This window comes from Cetorhinus maximus, chromosome 9 (genome assembly GCF_964194155.1).
Source record: "Cetorhinus maximus chromosome 9, sCetMax3.hap1.1, whole genome shotgun sequence".
NCBI lineage: Eukaryota > Metazoa > Chordata > Chondrichthyes > Lamniformes > Cetorhinidae > Cetorhinus > Cetorhinus maximus.
The window spans coordinates 27,476,888-27,501,513 of NC_135887.1; the positions used below are offsets into that span (position 1 = coordinate 27,476,888).

At 46.6% G+C, this 24,626-nt stretch overlaps 1 protein-coding gene across 1 annotated transcript; it reads right to left on the reverse strand.

Annotated features, from left to right (window-relative positions):
- Positions 1-214: 214 nt before the first annotated feature.
- Positions 215-22,808, reverse strand: cenpv (centromere protein V). The gene is made up of 5 exons (XM_078548378.1): positions 22,435-22,808; positions 10,051-10,149; positions 6,890-6,959; positions 3,031-3,145; positions 215-1,321 (listed from the first exon to the last, which is right to left on the reverse strand). The coding sequence occupies exons 1-5, from the start codon at positions 22,473-22,475 to the stop codon at positions 1,200-1,202; spliced, it is 447 nt and encodes a 148-aa protein (XP_078404504.1). The 5' UTR covers positions 22,476-22,808; the 3' UTR covers positions 215-1,199.
- Positions 22,809-24,626: the final 1,818 nt, after the last annotated feature.

Sequence of the window (24,626 nt, forward strand, 5' to 3'; positions counted from 1 at the left end):
ACTATCCATCAATAGAAATCGGTTTTACCTCAATCAACTCATCAACATAACAGACCATCCTTGCTCTAACATTGTTTCACTCATGTAAGACCACGTGTAATAGTTATGTCCTTTGCACAGTCTGTGCTATTTGTTATATCAGCAGCAACACCACTCCACCCACTCCCCACCCTTCAATATACCCGGGGTAACAGAAAGACTGAGAAATAGTGTTGCTTTATAATTTATTTAATTTTGACAATGGTTACACATCCAAGTTTGTAGCATTTTAAAATAGTTAGGCTGCGTGTTGTCTCAGGCTTGGCTTGTGTTGTCCATGTTAGGGTGATGTATGTGTGCATGACCTTCTGTATCTGTGATTGTTTTAAATCTGATTTTGGTGTGAATGGATAGCTGCAGTAATCTTACTAAATCTTCCAGAGGCTGGATTTTACACTGCATCGCCATCAGGTTTGAAGACATGAGGGAAGGCCACCCCCTTTCGGGCAGGAAGAGCTAATAAAAATACAGCAGGTGGCCTAACCACCACTTACCCACACTCCCCAACCTGTCTCAAATTTTATGGTGAGTGGAAGAGTCATCGGGTGGCCTGCACACCCTTGGGCCTATTGAGGTTCTGAAGTGGCTATTTAATCCGACCCCCGTCGCTATTTCACCCAAGACAGGGGTGAGGCCCACATCAAGCAGGTAGCCCGGAAGCTTTAATTGCAAGGGGGAGGGGTGGGGGGGGACCTCTGTCACCCCGCACTCATCACCTGCCCCTCCCTGCTGTTGTTGGGGCCTGGACATAATTTGAAGTCCAGCTCCAGTGCAGCACTATCTTTGCCTGTAGTCCCAGCAGTGGCCACATCTCAAATATGGCACTATTGGAACTGCAGAGCTGCCAGTCATCCAACTGGCTGACAGCGGTGGAAGTGTTGACTGGCTTAAAGCAAGTCAAATGGCTGCGAGGCAGCTGGCAGTGTCCTGGGCAGGGTCCCCCCCACACCCAGCCGCCCCTCCAACTTTTTAGCCAGGGGACAGGGACCACAGCACCCTGTAAAATCCAGCCTGAGGTTTCAGCCATCCTAGCAGTATATTTGCAAGCCCAGCAGCAGGATAGGAACATGAGTAACCAGAGTTTGATGATCTGAATGAAGCCTGAATGTTCACACCATTCAGTTCATGTTAATAAGGTGTATGTCAAGTAGCTTAACTTATTACTTAGGCAAATTCTGTAAGGCCTTGTTCTCCTTCATGCTTTTCTCCCAGTCCTTGCCATTGAATTGTTCCACAGTGACGCTGTTTACAGTACCTTCATCCAGGCAGTAAGCCATCACAACTACAGATAGAAAACACAGCTGATTTAATAAATGAAGTAACCAATAAACGTGAGCAAGAGCGAAGCAGAAGGATAGACTCGACATATGGCTGTGACTGCAGGACAGAGTTACATTGCAAATGGGATCAACCATTAAAAAGAGGCAAGAGGAATGCAGGAAATGCCATGCCAGGAGTTGTAACACAGATATAGCACCAGTACCGGAGGTCCAGCAGAACCTTGGACTCAAGCAACTTGAATCAAGGGAATTGGACACGAGATTTAACATCAGCAGCGGTGAAAATACATGAGTGTTTCAAAAGAAACCTATCAATGTCAACCAACAAGATCTGAGACAACAGATTTCCAGAAATAAAAAATAAATTTGAAAATTGGGGCTTTTATCAGTAGAACATTGCAAATTACAGCCAATACAGTGTTTAAAATGATGAACGGATGGGACAAAGTGGGTAGAAGCAGACAGTTTCTAGTTTTTGAGGGTCCAGATCAAGGGGCCGCAAATACAAGATTAAATTAAAAAACTTTAGAGCAGAGGACAGAGAAATTTCTTCACACACACAACTGAGAGGCTGTGGAGTTCATGTCCGGGGTTTGTGGTTGAAGTAGAATCTACATCGACGTTAAAGTTTAGATTGGAGAGGTGGATGAAGGAAAATGGGCACAGAATGGGTAAACTTGATTAGGACTATTTACTCATGTAGAAGGTAAACACTGAGACAGACTGGTTGGGCCGAATGAAAATAATAAAAAAGCAGCATGTTATTTAAATGGAGACAGATTGCAGAACTCTTGGGGTACAGAGGGATCTGGGTGTCCTGGTACATGAATCAGGAAAAGTTAGTATGCAGGTACAGCAAGTGATTAGGAAGGCAACTGGAATGTTGCTGTTTATTGCAAGGGGAATGGAATATAAAAGTAGGAAAATTTTGCTGCAGTTGTACAGGGCATTGGTGAGACCACATCCAGAGTACTGTGTACAGTTCTGGTCTCATTTAAGAAAGGATATAAATGTGTTAGAAACAGTTCAACGAAGGTTCACTCAACTGATTCCTGAGCTGGGACTGTTGTCTTATGAGTTGGACAGGCTGGGTCTGTATCCATTGGAGTTTAGAAGAATGAGTGGTGATCTTATTGAACCATATAAGCTCCTGAGAGGACTTGACAGGGTTGCAGAGAGGATATTTCCCCTTGTGGTAGAGACTAGAACTAGGGGACACAGTTTAAAAATAAGGGGACTCCCATTTAAGACAGATGAGAAGAATTCTTTTTTCTTTGTGAATCTTTGGACCTCTCTTCCCCAGAGAGCGGTGGAGGCAGGGTCAATGAATATTTTTAAGGCAGAGGTAGATAGATTCTTGACCAACACAGGATATTGGTCAGGTTATTGGAGGTAGGCGGAATGTAGAGTTGAGGCCACAATCAGATCAGCCATGATCTTATTGAATGGTGGAGCAGGCTTGAGGAGCTGAATGGCCTATTCCTGCTCCTTGTTTGTATGTTCATATGAATGGCCTGTTTCCATGTTGTCACCTCTCTGTATCTATGATGGTCCTCATGAACCCACAGGAATTCTTGTTGGGAAAGTGCCATTCCATACATGGAATTTAATTGGTGCTTCAAAAGTATCTGATAACATTTTGTACGCAAGATTTTATAAATCAGTTGTTGTGAAATTGACATGCGCATACATAATGATTTATTTTCCCTACCATATCCATTAGGGTGGGAGCGAGGTGTGTAGAAACTTTGCACTCCACATATTTTGCAGAAAGTATGTTTTGCTTGCTTCGTGTTGAATGTGTAAACAGTTAAATTGTCAGCTCCCTGCAAACAAAGATCATTCTGATTGAATTCAAGACCTGACAATGAATAACTGAATCTTAATCAGTGTTTCACTTCTGTTTTGAAACTTCAGGCAATTTGAACATAATTAAGTCAGCTGTTTGAGATAATTTGTCAGAAGCATAAGCAATTCACACAGTTCCATAGATCGCAGAAGCATGGAATAATTTTCAATGTCTGTCACTGAAACCAGCATATGCTATTCATAAATTATTACATTTCTGTTTTAAATTGTTTAAAAGGCCGACGGTTACCTTAAGTTAGGGAGAAGCTGAACAATATGGATCACAAGGTCCCATATTCACATCCTAGTCTTTGCTGAATCAAGTGAGCTCAGCTTGGGAAGTGATAATGGATAGGATAAAGAAAATAAACTGGGGGTGCTGCTGTTCAGTTTCAATCCAACAGTGATTAGATTTCAAAAAGCAACTGACTGGGTGTGAAGCACTTTGGAACATCCTTATAAGATGTTGTACACTTGCAGGGTCTTTCTTTTCTGAGATCTATCCAATGACCTCTTATGAAAAGTCTGCTTATGTGGACACTGGCTAAGGACAGGGGCAGATATGACTGATTACCCCCCACAGTTCCATACCCCGCTAACACTCCTTACCAGGCTTAAATGAAGAATGGTCTGCTCAGCAATTTACCAGAAAGAGACCAGTACCCAGATTTAGATGGGAAAAGACGGAAGGAGGCTCGAGCGGAGCGTAAATACCAGCATGCACTGGTTGGACCGAACAGCTTGTTTCTGTGCTGTATATCCCATGTAATCCACCATTAACAAGAATCAAGTCAGGGGTGCAATGGAATACTCACCACTCACTTGGATGAGACTAACCAGAGTAGCAATACTCACCACTCACTTGGATGAGACTAACCAGAGTAGCAATACTCACCACTCACTTGGATGAGACTAACCAGATTAGCAATACTCACCACTCACTTGGATGAGACTAACCAGAGTAGCACTACAGTAACAGCCCACTTAATCAGCTTCTCTGTCCCTAGAATCTTTAGCAAGCATCAGTGCATTGTGACTGTAGTGTGTACAATCTATAGGATGCACTGCAGCATCTTGGGAACGCCATCCCGAACCGTCCATAGAAAGATATTTCTTTACCATTACTAAATTAAAATGCTACCCAATTCCACCATGGGAGAAGCATCAGCATACTGAGAGCATCAGCGTACTGAGAGCATCAGCATACTGAGAGCATCAGCGTACTGAGAGCATCAGCGTACTGAGAGCATCAGCGTACTGAGAGCATCAGCGTACTGAGAGCAATGGTTCAAGGTGAAGGCCCATGGGGCAGTGGGGCAATAATCACAACTTTGCCAACATCATTGTATTTAACTAACTTGCTGGAATCTTTTGATGAGGTTAACAGAGTGGGTTGCTGAGGGTAATGTGATTGATGTGGTGTATGTGGGCTTCCAAAAAAAAACACTTGATAAAGTGCCACATAGCAGGCTTGTCTGCAAAATTAGAGTTCATGGAATAAAAAGGACAGTAGCAGCACGAATACAAAATTGGCTGAATGACAGGAAAGAGAGAGTAGTGGTGAACAGCTGTTCTTTTTTCCAACTGGGCGGGGGGGAGAAGTACATGGTGCAGCTCCCCAGGGATCAGTGTTAAGACTGCTGCTTTTCTCAATATATATTAATGACCTAGACCTGGGTGTAGAGGGCACAATTTCATAATTTGCAGTTGACACAAAACTAGTAAGTATTGTGAATTATGAGGAGGATAGTGTTAAATTTCGAAAGGAAATAGGCTGGTGGAATGAATGGACAAGTAGAAGATGAAATTTAATGCAGAGAAGTACAAAGTGCCTCATTTTGGTAGGAAGAACGCGGAGAGACAATGGCCAGGATATTAAGGTTTCCTTTCCCACCATCTGAAGAATCAGCAGGGAACACGTCCCCACCAACACCATCTGCCCCGCAGCCATTTCACGCTCCAATGAACATTAATTGGCTGCGGGCAGGACTTCTGCCCCTCACTTGGGAGGAAAAACCACCTTAAAGAGCTGCCGGCCAATCATATTGGCTGGCAGCTATCTAGTCCCTGCAGTGGACAGAAGCGGAGCTTCATGCAGTCCATGGAGCCTAAGTCCCAGGAGTGCACGGAAAGGTGAAGTTTCGGGGTCTCAGGGCGGGGAGGGGAGGGTAGGGAAGGCATTGGGGGGGTGGGGAATAGTGGCAGATTGGGGTGTCAGGGGAGAGGCTGGCGGGCAGGGAAGTCCAGCAGCCACTGGATCTTAAAGGAGGGGCGTCCAAACTTAGAAGGGGGCATCTGATGGAGGCACCCCTCCGCCCGCCCACCCTAAACCTGATTAGTTTCAGGCTTCACCCAAACTTGGGAACTCCTCTTGCCAGCCTAAAAATTGAGGCTGGCTGAGAAACAGCCCTTAAGTGGTCAATAATTACGTCACTTAAAGGCCTCAATTGGGGCAAGGAGGGGCAGTCTGTCCGAGGCCTCGCCCATCCCAACGTAAAATTGCTGAGAAGTCAGGGCAAGCGGGAACCCAGCGAGAAGCCCATTCGTGCTATTTCAAGCTCCCCCTCCGCCTAAAAACTCACCAGGGGCAGAGCGTGAAATTCAGGCCTATATAAAACAAAGGGTATGATTCTAAAGGAGGTGTGGGAGCAGAGGGACTATATGTGCACAGATCTGTGTGGTTGCAGGACAAGTTGAGAGAACAGTTAATAAAGCATACGGGATCCTGGGAAATAGACTACAAAAGCGAGGCCTTTATGATAAACCTCTATAAAACTCTGCTTTGGTCTCTACTGGAGTATTGAGTCTAATTCTGGGAACTACACTTTAGGAAGGATGCAAAAACATTAGAGAGGGTGCAGAAAAGATTCAAGGGGATGGTTCCAGGAATCAAGAACATCAGTTGCGTAGATAGACTGGAGAAGCTGGAGTGTTCTCCTTGGAAAATTAAGAGAAGAGTAATAGGAGATTTGACCGAGGTATTCAAAATCATGAGGGGTCTGGACAGAGTACATAGGGAGAAACTGTTCCCATTGGCAGAAGGGTTGAGACCAGAGGACACTAATTTAAAGTGATTGGCAAAAGAAGCACAGCGACACAAGGAAAATTTTTTTCATGCAGTGAGTTGTTCGAATCTGAAATGCACTGCCTGAGGGTGTGGTGGAGGCTGATTCAATTGTGGTCTTCAAAAGAGAACTGAAGAAAAAGGTGTGGAGTGAGACTAGGCGAGTTGCTCTTATGGAGAGCCAACATGGACATGACGGGCTGAATGGCCTCCTGTACTGTAACCATGATTCTATCACCCACAACCTGAGCAAATAAGAAAGAGGGGACACGGGCGGGGTGGGGGGGTTGGGTTGTAGAAATCTCAGAATCGAGGCGACATAATGCTGCCTCACCGAGATCTCAGGGGTCTGATTTATTAATGCTCAAGTTCATACTAGTGTGAGACTAGAGACTTTCACACAGAGGGATGAAGCACCTGAAGTAATCATCTATTTTCCAAAACCTGGGTGCTATTGTCACATTTGGAGGTACACTTTGTAGAAAATACACATCTCACAGCACACCTGGACACCTTGGCACACGATTGTGCAAGCGGGTAAACACACTTGGAACTAGAGACTGGCTAATGCAGCAGGAAGGTGTTTTGTTTGTTGATATTCACTAACAATGTTCTTGAAGATAAAAAGGAGTTACAGCTCGTTGCAGACACAGCTTACCATGAGGAGTCTGAACTGGGAGGCTGGAACGAAGAACCCTTTAATCTGTTTCTTTGTACAGATACTGCAGCTGAGACAGAGAAGCAATTTGTCAGAATAATAGAATCTTATGGGACAGAAAGAAGCCATTTGTGCCTCTGCTAGCTATCTTTTCAAATTATCTTAAATCTGTATCCTCCTAGTACCAACTCTTCTGCCACTGTTTCTCTCTATTTCATAGTTCCCCTTTATTTATTCTGTTCTAACCAGTGTTTTATAAAGGCTGGGGCATAATTTCCTTGATTTTGTACTCTGTACCTCTATTAACACAGCCAAGGATCCTGTATTGTCAGTGTGGATGGGGGGCTGGAGGGGTTGGTAGCTTGGTGAAGGCACATCACAATGTTGTTTGGTACAGAATTAAGCAGTTTAATCTGTACAGTATCAAGTCTGACTCAGTGATAGAATAAATCAGATTGTGCAGACATATGGCACTCAATGTAGACTGGGCCAATACTCCTGTGTAGTACCGAGGGAGTGCAACTGCCCTACACTACAGAGTAACTCACTGCACTTATATTGCTTTGAATCACAACTGGAGGACAGATTAGCCAGACAGAAAGACAAGTATGGCACAAACACAACGGGCCAAATGGCCCCTGTATTGTATCATTCCGTCTGTTTTCTTTCATGCACTAGGTGGATAGAGTGAAAACGCCCCCTGCAGGACTGAATAACAATAATGTGTTTTGGATAGATCATTCACTACCTCTAATCATCCTTTGCTTCAGATTCCTTACCATCATTCTGCAAATAGTATTCCTATTTGCCCTTTGCCAAGCATATTCACCCAATCCTTTTTTAAACCTAATGTCCAATCTCCCCCATTCCTGCTAGTTATCTGTTCTACAATTCCATAACCGTGATATCAAAAATTGCTGTTGCCTGGTTTGATGAATCCCATCTACTTGTTGAGCAGAGACTCCGTGCTCCAAGCACCCATTAAAAAGCATCAGTCCTACATGCATATGAAGGTAATGGTACAGAATAAAACCCGTGACATATAGAACAAATGGTGGGTAGGAAAAGTGTGGGAGATCCAACAATGTGGACACCAATGACAAGCTATGACATTTCTTTAGCACTGTCAAGATGATAAATGGCTCAGGCACTTAAGGGTCCACCCCACTAAGTGCCAAGCACGGAATAGAGCCCATCAAGGACAGGGAGGCAGTCAGTGCTCACTGGAGAAAACATTTTGAAGAACTCCTCAACCAAGATCTGTCAGCTCAGACTCAGCACCCCCTTGGTCAGGGTGAGTTTGAAAAAAACTATTCAACAGCTAAAAAAATAACACAGCTTCTGAAGCAGAATGCATCCCTGCTGAAATTTTGAAAGGCAGCGGAGATACATGTCCTGGCACAGCTGCACAACCTCATATTCCTTGCCTGGACAGAGGGCTGCATGCCATGGGATCTCAGACACACTGTAATCAGGACTATATTCAAAAAGGGAGGCAATCCAAAATCAAAATCACTCCAACCCCAGTCACTGTGCTTCAGTACACAGATGACACTTGTGTGTGCGCTCACTCAGCAACTGAACTCCAGGTCATTGACTCTTTCTCCAAAGCATATGGGGAAATGGGCCTTTCACTGAACAACCAGAAAGCTAAGGTCTTCTTCTAACTACCTCCCACAACAAAACACCTCCCCTCATTGATCAACTGCCCAACATGGCCAGCATCATAATCACTCAAAACCCACTCCTTTGGGTGGGTCATGTCATTCATACGCCTGACACCAGACTTACAAAGTAAGTGCTCTATTCTGAACTTAGTCACGGCAGGAGACTCCCAGGAGGACAGAGGAAACATCCCTGGCGACTCATGGGAGTCCTTGGCATGTTACTGACCAAAACTTAGACAGTTCATTCAGGAAGGCACTGAACGCATCGAAACACTTTGTCAGGAACATACAGAGGCAAAGTTGAGACATTGGAGAGTGTGCACAAACCTCCAAACAACTTATCAGCCCAACCCGTAAAGCACCACCTGCGCCAAATGTGGCAGAGTCTACAGATCATGCAACTGACATATCGGCCATCTCAGAACCCATCAAACCAGAGTAAGTCACGCTCAATCCCAAAGGACTGCCGAAGTGGGGGATGTTCTTAATGATACCATTGGAGCCCCATCCCCTAAAAGGGCTGCAGTAGTTCACAAGGAACCAGAGGTGAGTCATAAATGTAGCTTTACCCTTGCTACCCACATTTAGAAAACAATTAAGAAAAACAAAATACTCCCTCAGACTTTGGCACCAGTGCCCAAATCTTCATATCTATGAATAGCTCCATTGTTTCTTCCTCCCCACATCCTGTCCCTCTGCAGAGTACAGTCCCAGGTTTGACAAAAAAGCAATGATGGGTGTGTGTTGGAGAGAGAGACTTCCTTCAATTAACATGGCATAATAAGAGCAATCTGTAGCCAGAGGATGAGCTATCCTTTTTCTCTTTCATTTCTTCTTGTCCAAGATGGAGACAGATCTCTGATTATTGACATATGCAGGAACAGATTAAGATCACCAGTGGGCAGTTACAACTACTAACTTTTAAGGGGGTGGCCTTACCTTCAGTGTAATGAAATTCACTTATCCAAAATCATACTATTATTATTTGAACATGGAGTATAGACTATCACAAGGTGAGAAGAGCTCACAGTTGTGCCTATTCTATCCTCCTGCAGATTTGATACCTGAAATTTGATCTTAAACACCTTTCCCCTACCACCTCCCCATGTAACTGATTACAATATCCAAATACCCTCTCTGTGAAGTAATGCTTCCTCATATCTGATATTAAATTAAATAGCCCTGGCTTATCTCTATAAATACTTATTACACCCGCACTTACTGCACCTATACCTATAGGTATTGCGCAGGCACATTAAGCACCAGGCACAACAACAGTACCGTGCCTGTACTTATTACACCAGTACCCATTGCACTTATGCTGCATACAATGTTGCACCAACCTCTGCCTGCTTGATACTTCTATATTTAGTACTTTCCTGTAGTTAATCTATTGCACATATTCTTCCTTCTACCATAGGCTGCTGCTCCGGTTGTGTTTCCTACACTTGTCATTACATCCGTTGCACCACATGAAATTTATTTCACACCTACTTGCAGTGAAGAAGGTGCAAATCTGCAGAGGCCCTCAGTTCGAAGCGGACAGCCCCACAGTGACACCCTCCCGTGTGTTTCACAAGAACTTGATTTTCACTGCAAATACAAAAGCAGAACGTTACACACTTACTATCCTCACTAAATACCAGCCCTCTCAATCACACTGTTTGGGAAGATAATTACTTCAAAGTGACCTCAAAATACTGCGGACGCTAAAAATCTGAGATTGAAACAAAAAATGCGGGAAATAGTCAGCAGCTCCAGCTGTACCAGTGGAAAGAAGAAAAGAGATATCATTTCAGGTTCAGACAAAACATCATTGGACTGAAACAATAACTCTGTTTCTCTCCCCAGAGATGCTGCCAGACCGACTGAGTATTTTGAGCACTTTCTGTTTTTATGACTTCAGTGGGATTTGCCTGTTACATTTATTCATGCAACTCGCACTGAGAGACTCTGGTTGAATGAAGGGCTTGGGATATACCAGAGTGTTTTTTTTTTATTCCTTGTCTTATGAGGAGAGATTGAGCAGTTTAGGCCTATACTCGCTAGAGTTTAGAAGGATGAGAGGAGATCTAATTGATGCTAATTGATAAGATGCTAAAGGGGATAGACAAAGTAGATGTGGAGTGCATGCTTCCCCTTGTGGGGCATTCTAGAACAAGAGGCCATAGTTTTAGGCTAAGGGGTGGTAGGTTTAAGTCAGAGATGAGGAGGAATTACTTTTCTCAAAGGGTCATGAATCTGTGGAATTCTCTACCTCAGAGTGCAGTGGATGCCGGGACACTGAATAAATTTGAGGAGAGAGATTTTTAATTAGTAACAGGTTGAAAGGTTATGAGGAGAGGGCGGGAAATTGGAGTTGAGGCCGAAATGAGATCAGCCATGATCATATTGAATGGCGGGGCAGACTCGAGGGGCTGAACTGCCTACTCCTGCTCCTAGTTCTTATGTTCTTTTACGCGATGTGGGCTTCGCTGGCTGGGCCAGCATTTATTGCCCATCCCTAGTAGCCCTTGAGAAGGTGGTGATGAGCTGCCTTCTTAAACCGCTGCAGTCCATGTGGTGTAGGTACACCCACCGTGCTGTTAGGAAAGGAGTCCCAGGATTTTGACCCAGCGACAGTGAAGGAGCGGCCGATATATTTCCAAGTCAGGATGGTGAGTTACTTGAAAGAGAACATCCAGGTGGTGGTGTTCCCATCTATCTGCTGCCCTTGTCCTTATAGATGGTAGCAGTAGTGGGTTTGGAAGGTGCTGTCTAAGCAGCCTTGGTGAGTTCCTGCAGTGCACCTTGTAGATGGTACACACTGCTGCTACGATGCGTCGGTGGTGGAGGAAGTGAATGTTTGTGAAAGGGGTGCCAATAATATGGGCTACTTTGTCCTGGATGGTGTCAAGCTTCTTGAGTGTTGCTGGAGCTGCACTCATCCAGGCAAATGGAGAGTATTCGATCACATTCCTGACTTGTGCCTTGTAGATGGTGGACAGACTTTGGGGAGACAGGAGGTGAGTTACTCGCTGCAGGATTCCTCGCCTCTGACCTGCTCTTGTAGCCACAGTATTTATATGGCTAGTCCAGTTCAGTTTCTGGTCAATGATAACCCCCAGGATGTTGATAGCGGGGGATTCAGTGATGGTAAAGCCATTGAACATCAAGGGGTGATTGTTAGACTCTCTCTTGTGAGAGATGGTCATTGCCTGACACTTGTGTGGCGCGAATGTTACTTGCCACTTGTCAGCCCAAGCCTGAATATTGTCCAGGTCTTGCTGCATTTGGACATGGACTGCTTCAGTATCTGAGGAGTCGTGAATGGTGCTGAACATTGTGCAATCATCAGCGAACATCCCCACTTCTAACCTTATGTTGGTCATTGTTGAAGCAGCTGAAGGTGGTTGGGTCTAGGACACTACCCTGAGGAACTCCTGCAGTGATGTCCTGGAGCTGAGATGATTGACCTCCAACACCTACAACCATCTTCCTTTGTGCTTGGTATGACTCCAACCAGCGGAGAGATTTTCCCCCAATTTCCAATGACTCCAGTTTTGCTTGGGTTCCTTGATGCCACACTCAGTCAAATGCGGCCTTGATGTCAAGGGCAGTCACTCTCACCTCGCCTCGCCTCTGGAGTTCGGCTCTTTTGTCCAAGTTTGAACCAAGGCTGTAATGAGATCAGGAGCTGAGTGGCCCTGGCGGAACCCAAACTGAGTGTCTGTGAGCAGGTTATTGCCAAGCAAGTGCCACTTCATATCACTGTTAATGACCCCTTCCATCACTTTACTGATGATCAAGAGTAGACTGATGGGGTGGTAATTGGCTGGGTTGGATTTGTCCTGCTCTTTGCATGCAGGACATACCTGGACAATTTTCCACATTGCCAGGTAGATGCTAGTGTTGTAGCTGTACTGGAACAGCTTGGCTAGAGGCACGGCGAGTTCTGGAGCACAAGTCTTCAGTACTATTGCCGGAATATTGTCAGGGCCCAAAACCTTTGCAGTATCCAGTGCCTTAAGCCGTTCCTTGATTTCACGTGGAGTGAATTAAATTGGCTGGAGACTGGCATCTGTGATGCTGGGGACCTCCGGAGGAGGCCAAGATGAATCATCCACTCGGCACTTCTGGCTGAAGATTGTAGCAAATGCTTCAGCCTTATCTTTTGCACTGATGTGCTGGGCTCCTCCATCAATGAGGATGGGGATATTTGTGGAGCCTCTTCCTCCAGTGAGTTGTTTAATTGTCCACCACCATTCATGACTGGATGTGACAGGACTGCAGAGCTTAGATCTGATCTGTCGGTTGTGGAATCACTTAGCTCTGTCTGTCACTTGCTGCTTATGCTGTTAGTCCTGTGTTATAGCTTCACCAGGTTGACACCTCATTTTTAGGTATGCCTGGTGCTGCTCCTGGCATGCCCACCTGCACTCTTCATTGAACCAGGGTGGATCCCCGGCTTGGTGGTAATGGTAGAGTGGGGGACATGCCGGGCCATGAGGTTACAGATTATGTTTGAGTACAATTCTGCTGCTGTTAATGGCCCACAGCGCATTATTGATGCCCAGTCTTGAGTTGCTAGATCTGTTCGAAATCTATCCCATTTAGCGCAGTGGTAGCGCCAAACAACATGATGGAGGGTATCCTCAATGTGAAGGCGGGACCTCATCTCCACAACGACTGTGCGTTGGTCACTCCTACCGATAGTGTCATGGACAGATGCTTCTGCAGCAGGCAGGTTGGTGAGGATGAGTTCAAGCAAGTTTTTCCCTCTTGTTAGTTCCCTCACCACCTGCTGCAGACCCAGTCTAGCAGCTATGTCATTTCAGACCCAGTCAACTCGGTCTGTGGTGATGGAGAATGAAGTCCCCCACCCAGAGTACATTCTGCGCCCTTGCCACTCTCAGTGCTTCCTCCAAGTGATGTTCAACATGGAGAAGCACTGACTCATCAGCTGAGGGAGTGCGGTATGTGGTAATCAGCAGGAGGTTTCCTTGCCCATGTTTGACCTGATGCCATGAGACTTCATGGGGTCCGGAGTTGATGTTGAGGACTCCCAGGGCAACTCCCTCCCGACTGTATCCCACTGTGTCACCACCTCTGTTGGGTCTGTCCTGCCGGTGGGACTGGACATACCCAGGGATGGTGATGGTGGTGTCTGGGACATTATCTGTAAGGTATGATTCTGGGAGTATGAGTATGTCAGGCGGTTGCTTGACTAGTCTGTGAGACAGCTCTCCCAATTTTGGCACTAGTCCCCAGATGTTAGTAAGGAGGACTTTGCAAGGTCGACAGGGCTGAGTCTGCCGTTGTTGTTTCCAGTGCCGGGTGGTCTATCCAGTTTCATTGCATTTTATTAGCTTTAGTGGTTTGATACAACTGAGTGTCTTGCTCGGCCATTTCAGAGGGCATTTAAGAGTCAACCACATTGATGTGGGTTTGGAGTCACATGCAGGCCAGACCAGGCAAGGGCGGCAGATTTCCTTCCCTAAAGGACATTAGTGAACCAGATGGGTTTTTTTGACATGGTTTCATGGTCATCATCAGACTTTTAATTCCAGATATTTAGTGAATTCAAATTTCACCATCCGCCGTGATAGGATTCAAACCCTGGCCGCAGCACATTACCCTGACTCTCTGAATCAGCTGTCCAGTGACAATACCACTACGCCAGCCCTACTCAGCGAGGGGTCCAGGATATATCAGAGTGTAACAGAGAGGGGTCTGGGCGACATCACAGTGTTACAGTGAGGATGAGGAATATGTCAGTGTTACAATTAGGGGTGCGGGGTATATCAGAGTCTTATAGTCAAAGGTATGGGGTATATCAGAGGGTTACACTGAGGGTTGTGGGGTATATCAGACTGTTACAGTGAGGGGTATGGGGTATATCAGAGGGTTACACTGAGGGCTGTGGGGTGTTTCAGGGTTACAGTGAGGGGTGTGGGCCATATCAGAGTGTTACAGTGAGGGGTGTGGGGTATATCAGGGTTACAGTGAGGGGTGTGGGCTATATCAGAGTGTTACAGTGAGGGGTGTGGGGTACATCAGAGTGTTACAGTGAGGTGTTTGGGCTATATCAGTGTTACAGTGAGGGGTGCGGGGTATATCAGGGTTACAGTGAGGGGTGTGGGGGATATCAGGGTTACAGTGAGGGGTATGGGGTATATCAGGGTTACAGTGAGGGGTGTGGGGTATATCAGGGTTACAGTGAGGGGTGTGGGGTATATCAGAGTGTTACAGTGAGGGGTGTGGGGTATATCAGAGTGTTACAGTGAGGGGTGTGGGGTATATCAGAGTGTTACAGTGAGGTGTTTGGGGTATATCAGAGTGTTACAGTGAGGGGTGTGGGGTATATCAGAGCGTTACAGTGAGGGGTGTGGGGTATATCAGAGTGTTACAGTGAGGGGTGTGGGATATACCGCGGATGACACGGAAATTGGTGGAGTGGTCATTAGTGAGGAGGATAGCCCTAGATTACAGGATGATATAGATGGGCTGGTCAGTGGCAAATGGAATTTAATCCAGATAAGTGTGAGGTGATGCACTTGGGCAGGACAAACAAGGCACGGGAATACACGATGGTTGGTAGGACCCTGGGAATTACCAAGGATCACAGGGACCTTGGTGTGCACTTCCACCGGTCCCTTAAGGTAGTGGGACAGGTAGATAAGGTGGCTAAGAAGGCATATGGGATACTTGCTTTTATTAGCCAAGGCATGGAATATAAGAGCAGGGAGGTTAAGCTAGAACTGTATAAAACGCTGGTTAGGCCACAGCTAGAGTATTGCATGCAGTTCTGGAATCCGCATTATACGAAGGATGTGATTGCACAAGAGAGAGTACAGAGGAAATTTACCAGGATGTTGCCTGGGCTGGAGAGTTTTAGTTATGAGGAGAGATTGGATAGACTGGGGTTATTTTCCTTGGAGTAGAGGAGATTGAGGGGGGACATGATTGAGGTGAATAAAATTATGAGGGGCATAGATAGGGTAGACAGGAAGGAACTTTTCCCCTTGATGGAGAGATCAATAACCAGAGTGCATAGATTTAAGGCAAGGGGTAGGAGGTTTAGAGAGAATGTGAGGAAGCATTTTTTCACCCAGAGGGTGGTGGGAATCTGGAACTCACTGCCTGAAAGGGTGGGATAGGCAGAAACCCTCATTAAATTTAAGAAGGATTTGGATGTGCACTTGCGATGCCATGGCATACAAGGCTAAGGGCCTAGGACTAGAAAATGGGATTAGAATAGTTAGGTACTTGTTTGACCGGTGCAGACTCGATGGGCCGAAGGGCCTTTATCTGTGCTGTAGACCTCTATGACTCTATACCAGAGTGTTACAGTGAGAGGTGTGGGGTATATCAGAGTGTTACAGTGAGAGGTGTGGGGTATATCAGAGTGTTACAGTGAGAGGTGTGGTGTATATCAGTGTTACAGTGAGAGGTGTGGGGTATATCAGAGTGTTACAGTGAGAGGTGTGGTGTATATCAGTGTTACAGTGAGAGGTGTGGGGTATATCAGAGTGTTACAGTGAGAGGTGTGGTGTATATCAGTGTTACAGTGAGAGGTGTGGGGTATATCAGAGTGTTACAGTGAGAGGTGTGGGGTATATCAGAGTGTTACAGTGAGAGGTGTGGGGTATATCAGAGTGTTACAGTGAGAGGTGTGGTGTATATCAGTGTTACAGTGAGAGGTGTGGGGTATATCAGAGTGTTACAGTGAGAGGTGTGGTGTATATCAGTGTTACAGTGAGAGGTGTGGGGTATATCAGAGTGTTACAGCGAGAGGTGTGGTGTATATCAGTGTTACAGTGAGAGGTGTGGGGTATATCAGAGTGTTACAGTGAGAGGTGTGGGGTATATCAGAGTGTTACAGTGAGGAGTGAGGGGTAGATCAGAGTGTTACAGTGAGGAGTGTGGTGTATATCAGAGTGTTACAGTGAGGGGTGTGGGGTATATCACAGTGTTACAGTGAGGCTGTGAGGTATATCATGGCGTTACAGTGAGGTGTGTGGGATATATCAGTGTTACAGTGAGGGGTGTGGGTTATATCAGTGTTACAGTGATAGGTGTAGGGTATATCAGAATGTTACAGTGAGGTGTTTGGGGTATATCAGAGTGTTACAGTGAGGGGTGTAGGATATATCAGAATGTTACAGTGAAGAGTGCGGGATATATCAGAGTGTTACAGTGAGGGGTGCGAGATATATCAGAGTGTTACAGTGAGGGGTGCGAGATATATCAGAGTGTTACAGTGAGGGGTGCGAGATATATCAGAGTGTTACAATGAGGGGTGCAAGATATGTCAGAGTGTTACAGTGAGGGGTGTGAGATATATCAGAGTGTTACAGTGAGGGGTGCGAGATATATCTGAGTGTTACACTGAGGGGTGTGGGATATATTGCGGATGACACGAAAATTGGTGGAGTGGTCAATAGTGAGGAGGATAGCCTTAGATTACAGGATGATATAGATGGGCTGGTCAGTGGCAAATGGAATTTAATCCAGATAAGTGTGAGGTGATGCACTTGGGCAGGACAAACAAAGCATGGGAATACACAATGAATGGTGGGACCTTGGGAAGTACCAAGGATCAGAGGGACCTTGGTGTGCATGTCCACCGGTCCCTTAAGGTAGCGGGACAGATAGATAAGGTGGCTAAGAAGGCATATGGGATACTTGCCTTTATTAGCCAAGGCATGGAATATAAGAGCAGGGAGGTTATGCTGGAACTGTATAAAGCGCTGGTTAGGCCACAGCTAGAGTATTGCGTGCAGTTCTGGAATCCGCATTATAGGAAGGATGTGATTGCACTAGAGAGAGTGCTGAGAAGATTTACCAGGATGTTGCCTGGGCTGGAGAGTTTTAGTTAAGAGGAGAGATTGGATAGACTGGGGTTATTTTCCTTGGAGTAGAGGAGATTGAGGGGGGACATGATTGAGGTGAATAAAATTACGAGGGGCATAGATAGAGTAGACAGGAAGGAACTTTTCCCCTTGGTGGAGGGATCAATAACCAGAGGGAATAGATTTAAGGTAAGGGGCAGGAGGTTTAGAGGGGATGTGAGAAAGAATTTATTCACCCAGAGGGTGGTGGAAATCTGGAACTCACTGCCTGAAAGGGTGGGAGAGGTAGAAACCCTCATAACATTTAAGAAGGATTTGGATGTGCACTTGCGATGCCATGGCATACAAGGCTATGGGCCTAGTACTAGAAAATGGGATTAGAATAGTTAGGTACTTGTTTGACTGGCGCAGACTCGATGGGCCGAAGGGCCTTTTTCTGTACTGTAGACCTCGACGACTCGATATCAGAGTGTTACAGTGAGGGGTGAGTGGTATATCAGAATCTTACAGTGAGGGGTGTGGTGTATATCAGAGTGTTACAGTGAGCGGTGCGGGGTAGATCAGAGTGTTACAGTGAGGGGTATATCAGAGTGTTACAGTGAGCTGTTTGGGGTATATCAGTGTGTTACACTGGAGAGTGTGGAATATAGCAGAGTGTTACATTATAGGGTGTGCATATATCAGCGTGTTACAGCTGCAGGGTATATCAGAGGTTTACAGTGTGAGGTGCAGGGTATATCAGTGTTACAGTGACGGGTGCGGGGTATATAAGAGTATTACAGTGAGAGGTGTGGGGTAAATCAGTGTTACAGTGAGGGGTGCGGGGTATATCAGAGTCTTACGGTTAGGAGTGTGGGATATATCAGTGTTACAGTGAGGGGTGTGGGGTATATCAGGGTGTTACAGTGAGGGGTGTGGGGTATATCATAGTGTTACAGTGAGGGGTGCGGGGTATATCAGAGTGTCACAGTGAGGTGTGTGGGGTATATCAGAGTGTTACATTAAGGAATACGAGATATTTCAGAGTATTGCATTGAGGGATTTGGGGTATATCAGAGTCTTACAGTGAGGGGTGTGGGATATATCAGAATGTCACTATGGGGTGTGCAGTGTATCAGCGTGTTACAGTGACAGGTGTGGGGAAATCAGGGCGTTACAGTGAGACATGTGGGGTATATCAGTGTGTTACAGTGAGTGGTGTGGGGTATATCAGTGTTACAGTGAGGGATGTGGGGTATAGCAGTGTTACAGTGAGGGATGTGGGGTATATCAGATTGTTACAGTGAGAAATGTGGGGTATATCAGAGCGTTCGATCAAAGGGTGTGGGATATATCAGGGTTACAGTGAGGGGTTTGGGGTATATCAGTATTACAGTGAGGGGTGTGGGATATATCACAGTGTTACAGTCAGGGGTGTGGGGTATATCAGGGTTACAATGAGGGGTGTGGGGTATATCAGGATTACAGTGAGGGGTGTGGGGTATATCAGAGTCTTACAGCGAGGACTGTGGGATATATCAGTGTTACAGTGAGGGGTGTGGGGTACATCAGGGTGTTACAGTGAGCGGTGTGGGGTATTATCAGTGTTACAGTGAGGGGTGTGGGGTACATCAGGGTGTTACAGTGAGCGGTGTGGGGTATTATCAGTGTTACAGTGAGGGGTGTGGGGTACATCAGGGTGTCACAGTGAGGGGTGTGGGGTATATCAGGGTTACTGTTAGGGGTGTGGGATATATCAGAGTGTTACAGTGAGGACTGTGGGGTATATCAGAGTGTTGCAGTGAGGGGTGTGGGGTATATCAGAGTGCTACAGACAAGGGTGTGGGATATATCAGTGTTACAGTGAGGGGTGTGGGGTATATCATAGTGTTACAGTGAGGGGTGCGGGGTATATCAGAGTGTCACAGTGAGGTGTGTGGGGTATACCAGAGTGTTACAGTAAGGAATACGAGATATGTCAGAGTGTTGCAGTGAGGGATTTGGGATATATCAGAAAGTTACAGTGAGGGGTGTGGGATATATCAGAGTGTTACAGTCAGGGGTGTGGGATATATAAGGGTTACAGTGAGGGGTATGGGGTATATCAGTGTTACAGTGAGGGGTGCAGGGTATATCAGTGTTACAGTGAGGGGTGCAGGGTATATCAGAGTCTTACAGTGAGGAGTGTGGGATATATCAGGGTTACAGTGAGGGGTGCGGGATATATCAGAGTGTCACAGTGAGGTGTGTGGGGTATATCAGTGTTACAGTGAAGGGTGTGGGATATATCAGTGTTACAGTGAACGGTGTGGGGTATATCAGGGTTACAGTGAGGGGGGTGGGGTATATCAGGGTTACAGTGAGGGGTGTGGGGTATATCAGGGTTACAGTGAGGGGGTGAGGGGTATATCAGGGTTACAGTGAGGGGTGTGGGGTATATCAGGGTTACAGTGAGGGGTGTGGGGTATATCATAGTGTTACAGTGAGGGGTGCGGGGTATATCAGAGTGTCACAGTGAGGTGTGTGGGGTATACCAGAGTGTTACAGTAAGGAATACGAGATATGTCAGAGTGTTGCAGTGAGGGATTTGGGATATATCAGAAAGTTACAGTGAGGGGTGTGGGATATATCAGAGTGTTACAGTCAGGGGTGTGGGATATATAAGGGTTACAGTGAGGGGTATGGGGTATATCAGTGTTACAGTGAGGGGTGCAGGGTATATCAGTGTTACAGTGAGGGGTGCAGGGTATATCAGAGTCTTACAGTGAGGAGTGTGGGATATATCAGGGTTACAGTGAGGGGTGCGGGATATATCAGAGTGTCACAGTGAGGTGTGTGGGGTATATCAGTGTTACAGTGAAGGGTGTGGGATATATCAGTGTTACAGTGAACGGTGTGGGGTATATCAGGGTTACAGTGAGGGGGGTGGGGTATATCAGGGTTACAGTGAGGGGTGTGGGGTATATCAGGGTTACAGTGAGGGGTGTGGGGTATATCAGAGTGTTACAGTGAGGGGTGTGGGGTATATCGGGGTTACAGTGAGGGGTGTGGGGAATATCAGGGTTACAGTGAGGGGTGTTGGATATATTAGGGTTACAGTGAGGGGTGTGGGGTATATCAGAGTGTTACAGTGAGGGGTGTGGGGTATATCAGGGTTACAGTGAGGGGTGTGGGATATATTAGGGTTACAGTGAGGGGTGTGGGGTATATCAGGGTTACAGCGAGGGGTGTGGGGTATATCAGGGTTACAGTGAGGGGTGTGGGGTATATCAGGGTTACAGTGAGGGGTGTGGGGTATATCAGGGTTACAGTGAGGGGTGTGGGGTATATCAGGATTACAGTGAGGGGTGTGGGGTATATCAGGGTTACAGTGAGGAGTGTGGGGTATATCCCGGTTACAGTGAGGGGTGTGGGGTATATCAGAGTTACAGTGAGGGGTGTGGGGTATATCAGAGTGTTACAGTGAGGGGTGTGGGGTATATCAGAGTGTTACAGTGAGGGGTGTGGGGTATATCGGGGTTACAGTGAGGGGTGTGGGGAATATCAGAGGGTTACAGTGAGGGGTGTGGGGTATATCAGTGTTACAGTGAGGGGTGTGGGGTATATCAGGGTTACAGTGAGGGGTGTGGGGTATATCAGGGTTACAGTGAGGGGTGTGGGGTATATCAGAGTGTTCCAGTGAGGGGTGTGGGGTATATGAGGGTTACAGTGAGGGGTGTGGGGTATATCAGGGTTACAGTGAGGGGTGTGGGGTACATCAGGGTTACAGTGAGGGGTGTGGGGTATATCAGTGTTACAGTGAGGGGTGTGGGGTATATCAGGGTTACAGTGAGGGGTGTGGGGTATATCAGGGTTACAGTGAGGGGTGTGGGGTACATCAGTGTTACAGTGAGGGGTGTGGGGTATATCAGGGTTACAGTGAGGGGTGTGGGGTACATCAGTGTTACAGTGAGGGGTGTGGGGTACATCAGTGTTACAGTGAGGGGTGTGGGGTATATCAGGGTTACAGTGAGGGGTGTGGGGTATATCAGTGTTACAGTGAGGGGTGTGGGGTATATCAGGGTTACAGTGAGGGGTGTGGGGTATATTAGGGTTACAGTGAGGGGTGTGGGGTATATCAGGGTTACAGTGAGGGGTGTCGGGTATATTAGGGTTACAGTGAGGGGTGTGGGGTATATCAGGGTTACAGTGAGGGGTGTGGGGTATATTAGGGTTACAGTGAGGGGTGTGGGGTATATCACGGTTACAGTGAGGGGTGTGGGGTATATCAGTGTTACAGTGAGGGGTGTGGGGTACATCAGGGTTACAGTGAGGGGTGTGGGGTACATCAGGGTTACAGTGAGGGGTGTGGGGTATATCAGGGTTACAGTGAGGGGTTTGGGGTATATTAGGGTTACAGTGAGGGGTGTGGGGTATATCAGTGTTACAGTGAGGGGTGTGGGGTATATTAGGGTTACAGTGAGGGGTGTGGGGTATATCAGGGTTACAGTGAGGAGTGTGGGGTATATCAGGATTACAGTGAGGGGTGTGGGGTATATCAGTGTTACAGTGAGGGGTGTGGGGTATATTAGGGTTACAGTGAGGGGTGTGGGGTATATCAGGGTTACAGTGAGGGGTGTGGGGTATATCAGGGTTACAGTGAGGGGTGTGGGGTATATCAGGGTTACAGTGAGGGGTGTGGGGTATATCAGGGTTACAGTGAGGGGTGTGGGGTATATCAGGGTTACAGTGAGGGGTGTGGGGTATATTAGGGTTACAGTGAGGGGTGTGGGGTATATCAGGGTTACAGTGAGGGGTGTTCATTCCCCCTCCCCGGCTCTCTCTCTCCCCCCTGACCGGCCCTGTCTCCCGCTGTTCCCCGGTGTGTAGTTGCTGCTATTTCTCTCTCCGCTCCTCCTGTGTCCCGGGGAGTTTCTGGATTCCCGGCGCCGGAATGTGGACCCGTGTCTCCCCCGCAACCCCGGGATCGGCTCCGCATGATGGGCGCACCGAGCACACCAGCCCCCAGCCCCCGACCCGGTCCCCGGCCCCCGACCCGGACCCGCTGTCACCCTGCAATAAAGACCTGTGATGCCGATCGGTCTCCTCTTGGGTTACAAGCTCCATTTGGACTGAGATCAAACAGCGGGAGCGGCGGCCCTTCCACAAGCTCAGCACGTCCCCAGGCGCTTCGCAGCCAGTGCCGCTTTCCTGCAGCGAGTCACTGAGAGAGGAAGAGAAGGTCAAAGTCTGCTGGTCTGCGCGGAACACACTCCATATCCCAGTGAGCAAGAGAAACCAAATTCCACAGCTGCTGCATAGTTACATTGCCGAAGGAGTTCAACGCAGAGAAGAGCAAAGTGACTTTTTTTTAAATGCAAGAATGAGAAGGAATATTAACTACATGATGCAAATCTAAAGGCGATGCAGCCAGAAGGATAAACACTTGGGCCTGTGTGTACAGAGGGGCAAACCCATAAGGCTGTTTATAGCGTTTTGGGTTTATTAGTTCGAAAGTAACAATCTGTGCCAAACCTTTATTAAACATTAGTTAGACCCAAACTGGAGTGAGTGCCCAATTCTGGACATTACCCTTAGGGAGGATGTCAAGGTGTTTCACCACAGTGGACAAGAGGTTCACTCACCAGGGAATGAATTACTAGGCGAAACTCCAGAAGCTGAAATTGTTCCCCTTAGAGCAGAGAGAAGGGTAAATATCACCATGGTTACTGCCTCCACTACAACATTGCACCTGACACCTGCCTTCAAGCATTTGTTAATCATAGAATGGTTACAGCACAGGAGGCCATTCGGCCTGATGTGTCTGTGCCAGCTCTCTGCAAGGGCAGTTTACTGAGTCCCACTCCCCCACCTTTTCCCCACCGCCCACAAGTTTTTTTTTCTCTTCAGGCAATGATGCCTTTCACTTTTGAAAGCCGCCATTGAATCTGCCTCAGCCACACTCTCGGGCGGCACATTCCAGATCTTAATGACTCGCTGCATAAAAAAGACTTTCCTCGTGTCACTGTTGCTTCTTTTGCCAATCACTTTAGATCGGTATCCTCTGATTCTCAACCCTTCCATCAATTCTGTCCAGATCCTTCAACACCTCTAGTGAGCTTCATTGGAACACTGTAAAGGCCAAGGAAAGAAATGTCAGAGTGGGAGCAAGGTTGGAGAATTGAAATGGCAAGCAACCTGCTCTGCAAGCATCACCCTGAGCTTCTTGTTGCCTGTCATTTCAATTCTCTACCTTTCTCCCACTCTGACCTCTCTGTCCTCGGCCCAATGAACCTCAACACACGCTCGAGGTTCAGCTCCTCATCGTTCAACTTGGCCCTCTACCGTCTTTGTCCCCAATATTGAGTTCAATTTTAGATCATAACCTCTCCCTCTGTTTTGCTTCATGTCTTTTTCCTGCTGGTTCGGTTTTGTTTCGTTTATTTCTTTATTCTTTTACTTTGCATTCAGGTGGCTGCTATCCAGAATTCATTCCTCATTTGGACATGTGTTTTGTTCCCTTATTATACCCCTTACCACTCTCTTTGGCTTTTGTAACATGAAACCTTTTGTCATTTAACCTCTCCTGCCCTCGGCCCTATCATAGATCTCCCCTTTTGTTTTTCCACACCCTACTCCCTTTCACTTGCTCAAAACTTCTTACATTTCTATCTTTCCTCAGTTCTGATGAAGGGTCATCGTGACCTTGAAACATTAACTCTGTTTCTCTCCATAAATGTTGTCCAACCTGCTGAGTATTTCCAGCATTTTCTCATTTTATATTATATACCACTACTCTCTGTTTGCTGTCACTCAGTCAATTTCACATCCACATTGCTACTGCCCCTTTTATTGCCCAGGCTTTAACTTTTCTGACAAGCCTGTTGTGTGGCACTTTATCAAATGTCCTTTGGAAGTCCATATACACTCTATCAACCACAGTACCCTCATCGTCCCTCTATGTTACTTCATCAAAATATGCAAGCACGTTAGTTAAACATGATTTTTCCCTCAAAAATCTGTGCTGGCTTTTCCTGAAAGAATCCACATTTGCCCAAGTGACTGGTAATTATGTCCTGAATTATCATTTCTAAAAGCTTTCCCACCACTGAGGTTAAATTGACTGGCCTTTAGTTGCTGGGCTCATCTTTACACCCTCTTTTTAGTCCTCTGGGACCCCCCTATATCTAAAGGGGATTGAAAGATTATGGCCAGTGCCTCTGCAATTTCCATCCTTACTGCCCTCAGTATCTTTGGATGCATCTCATCCGGTCCTGG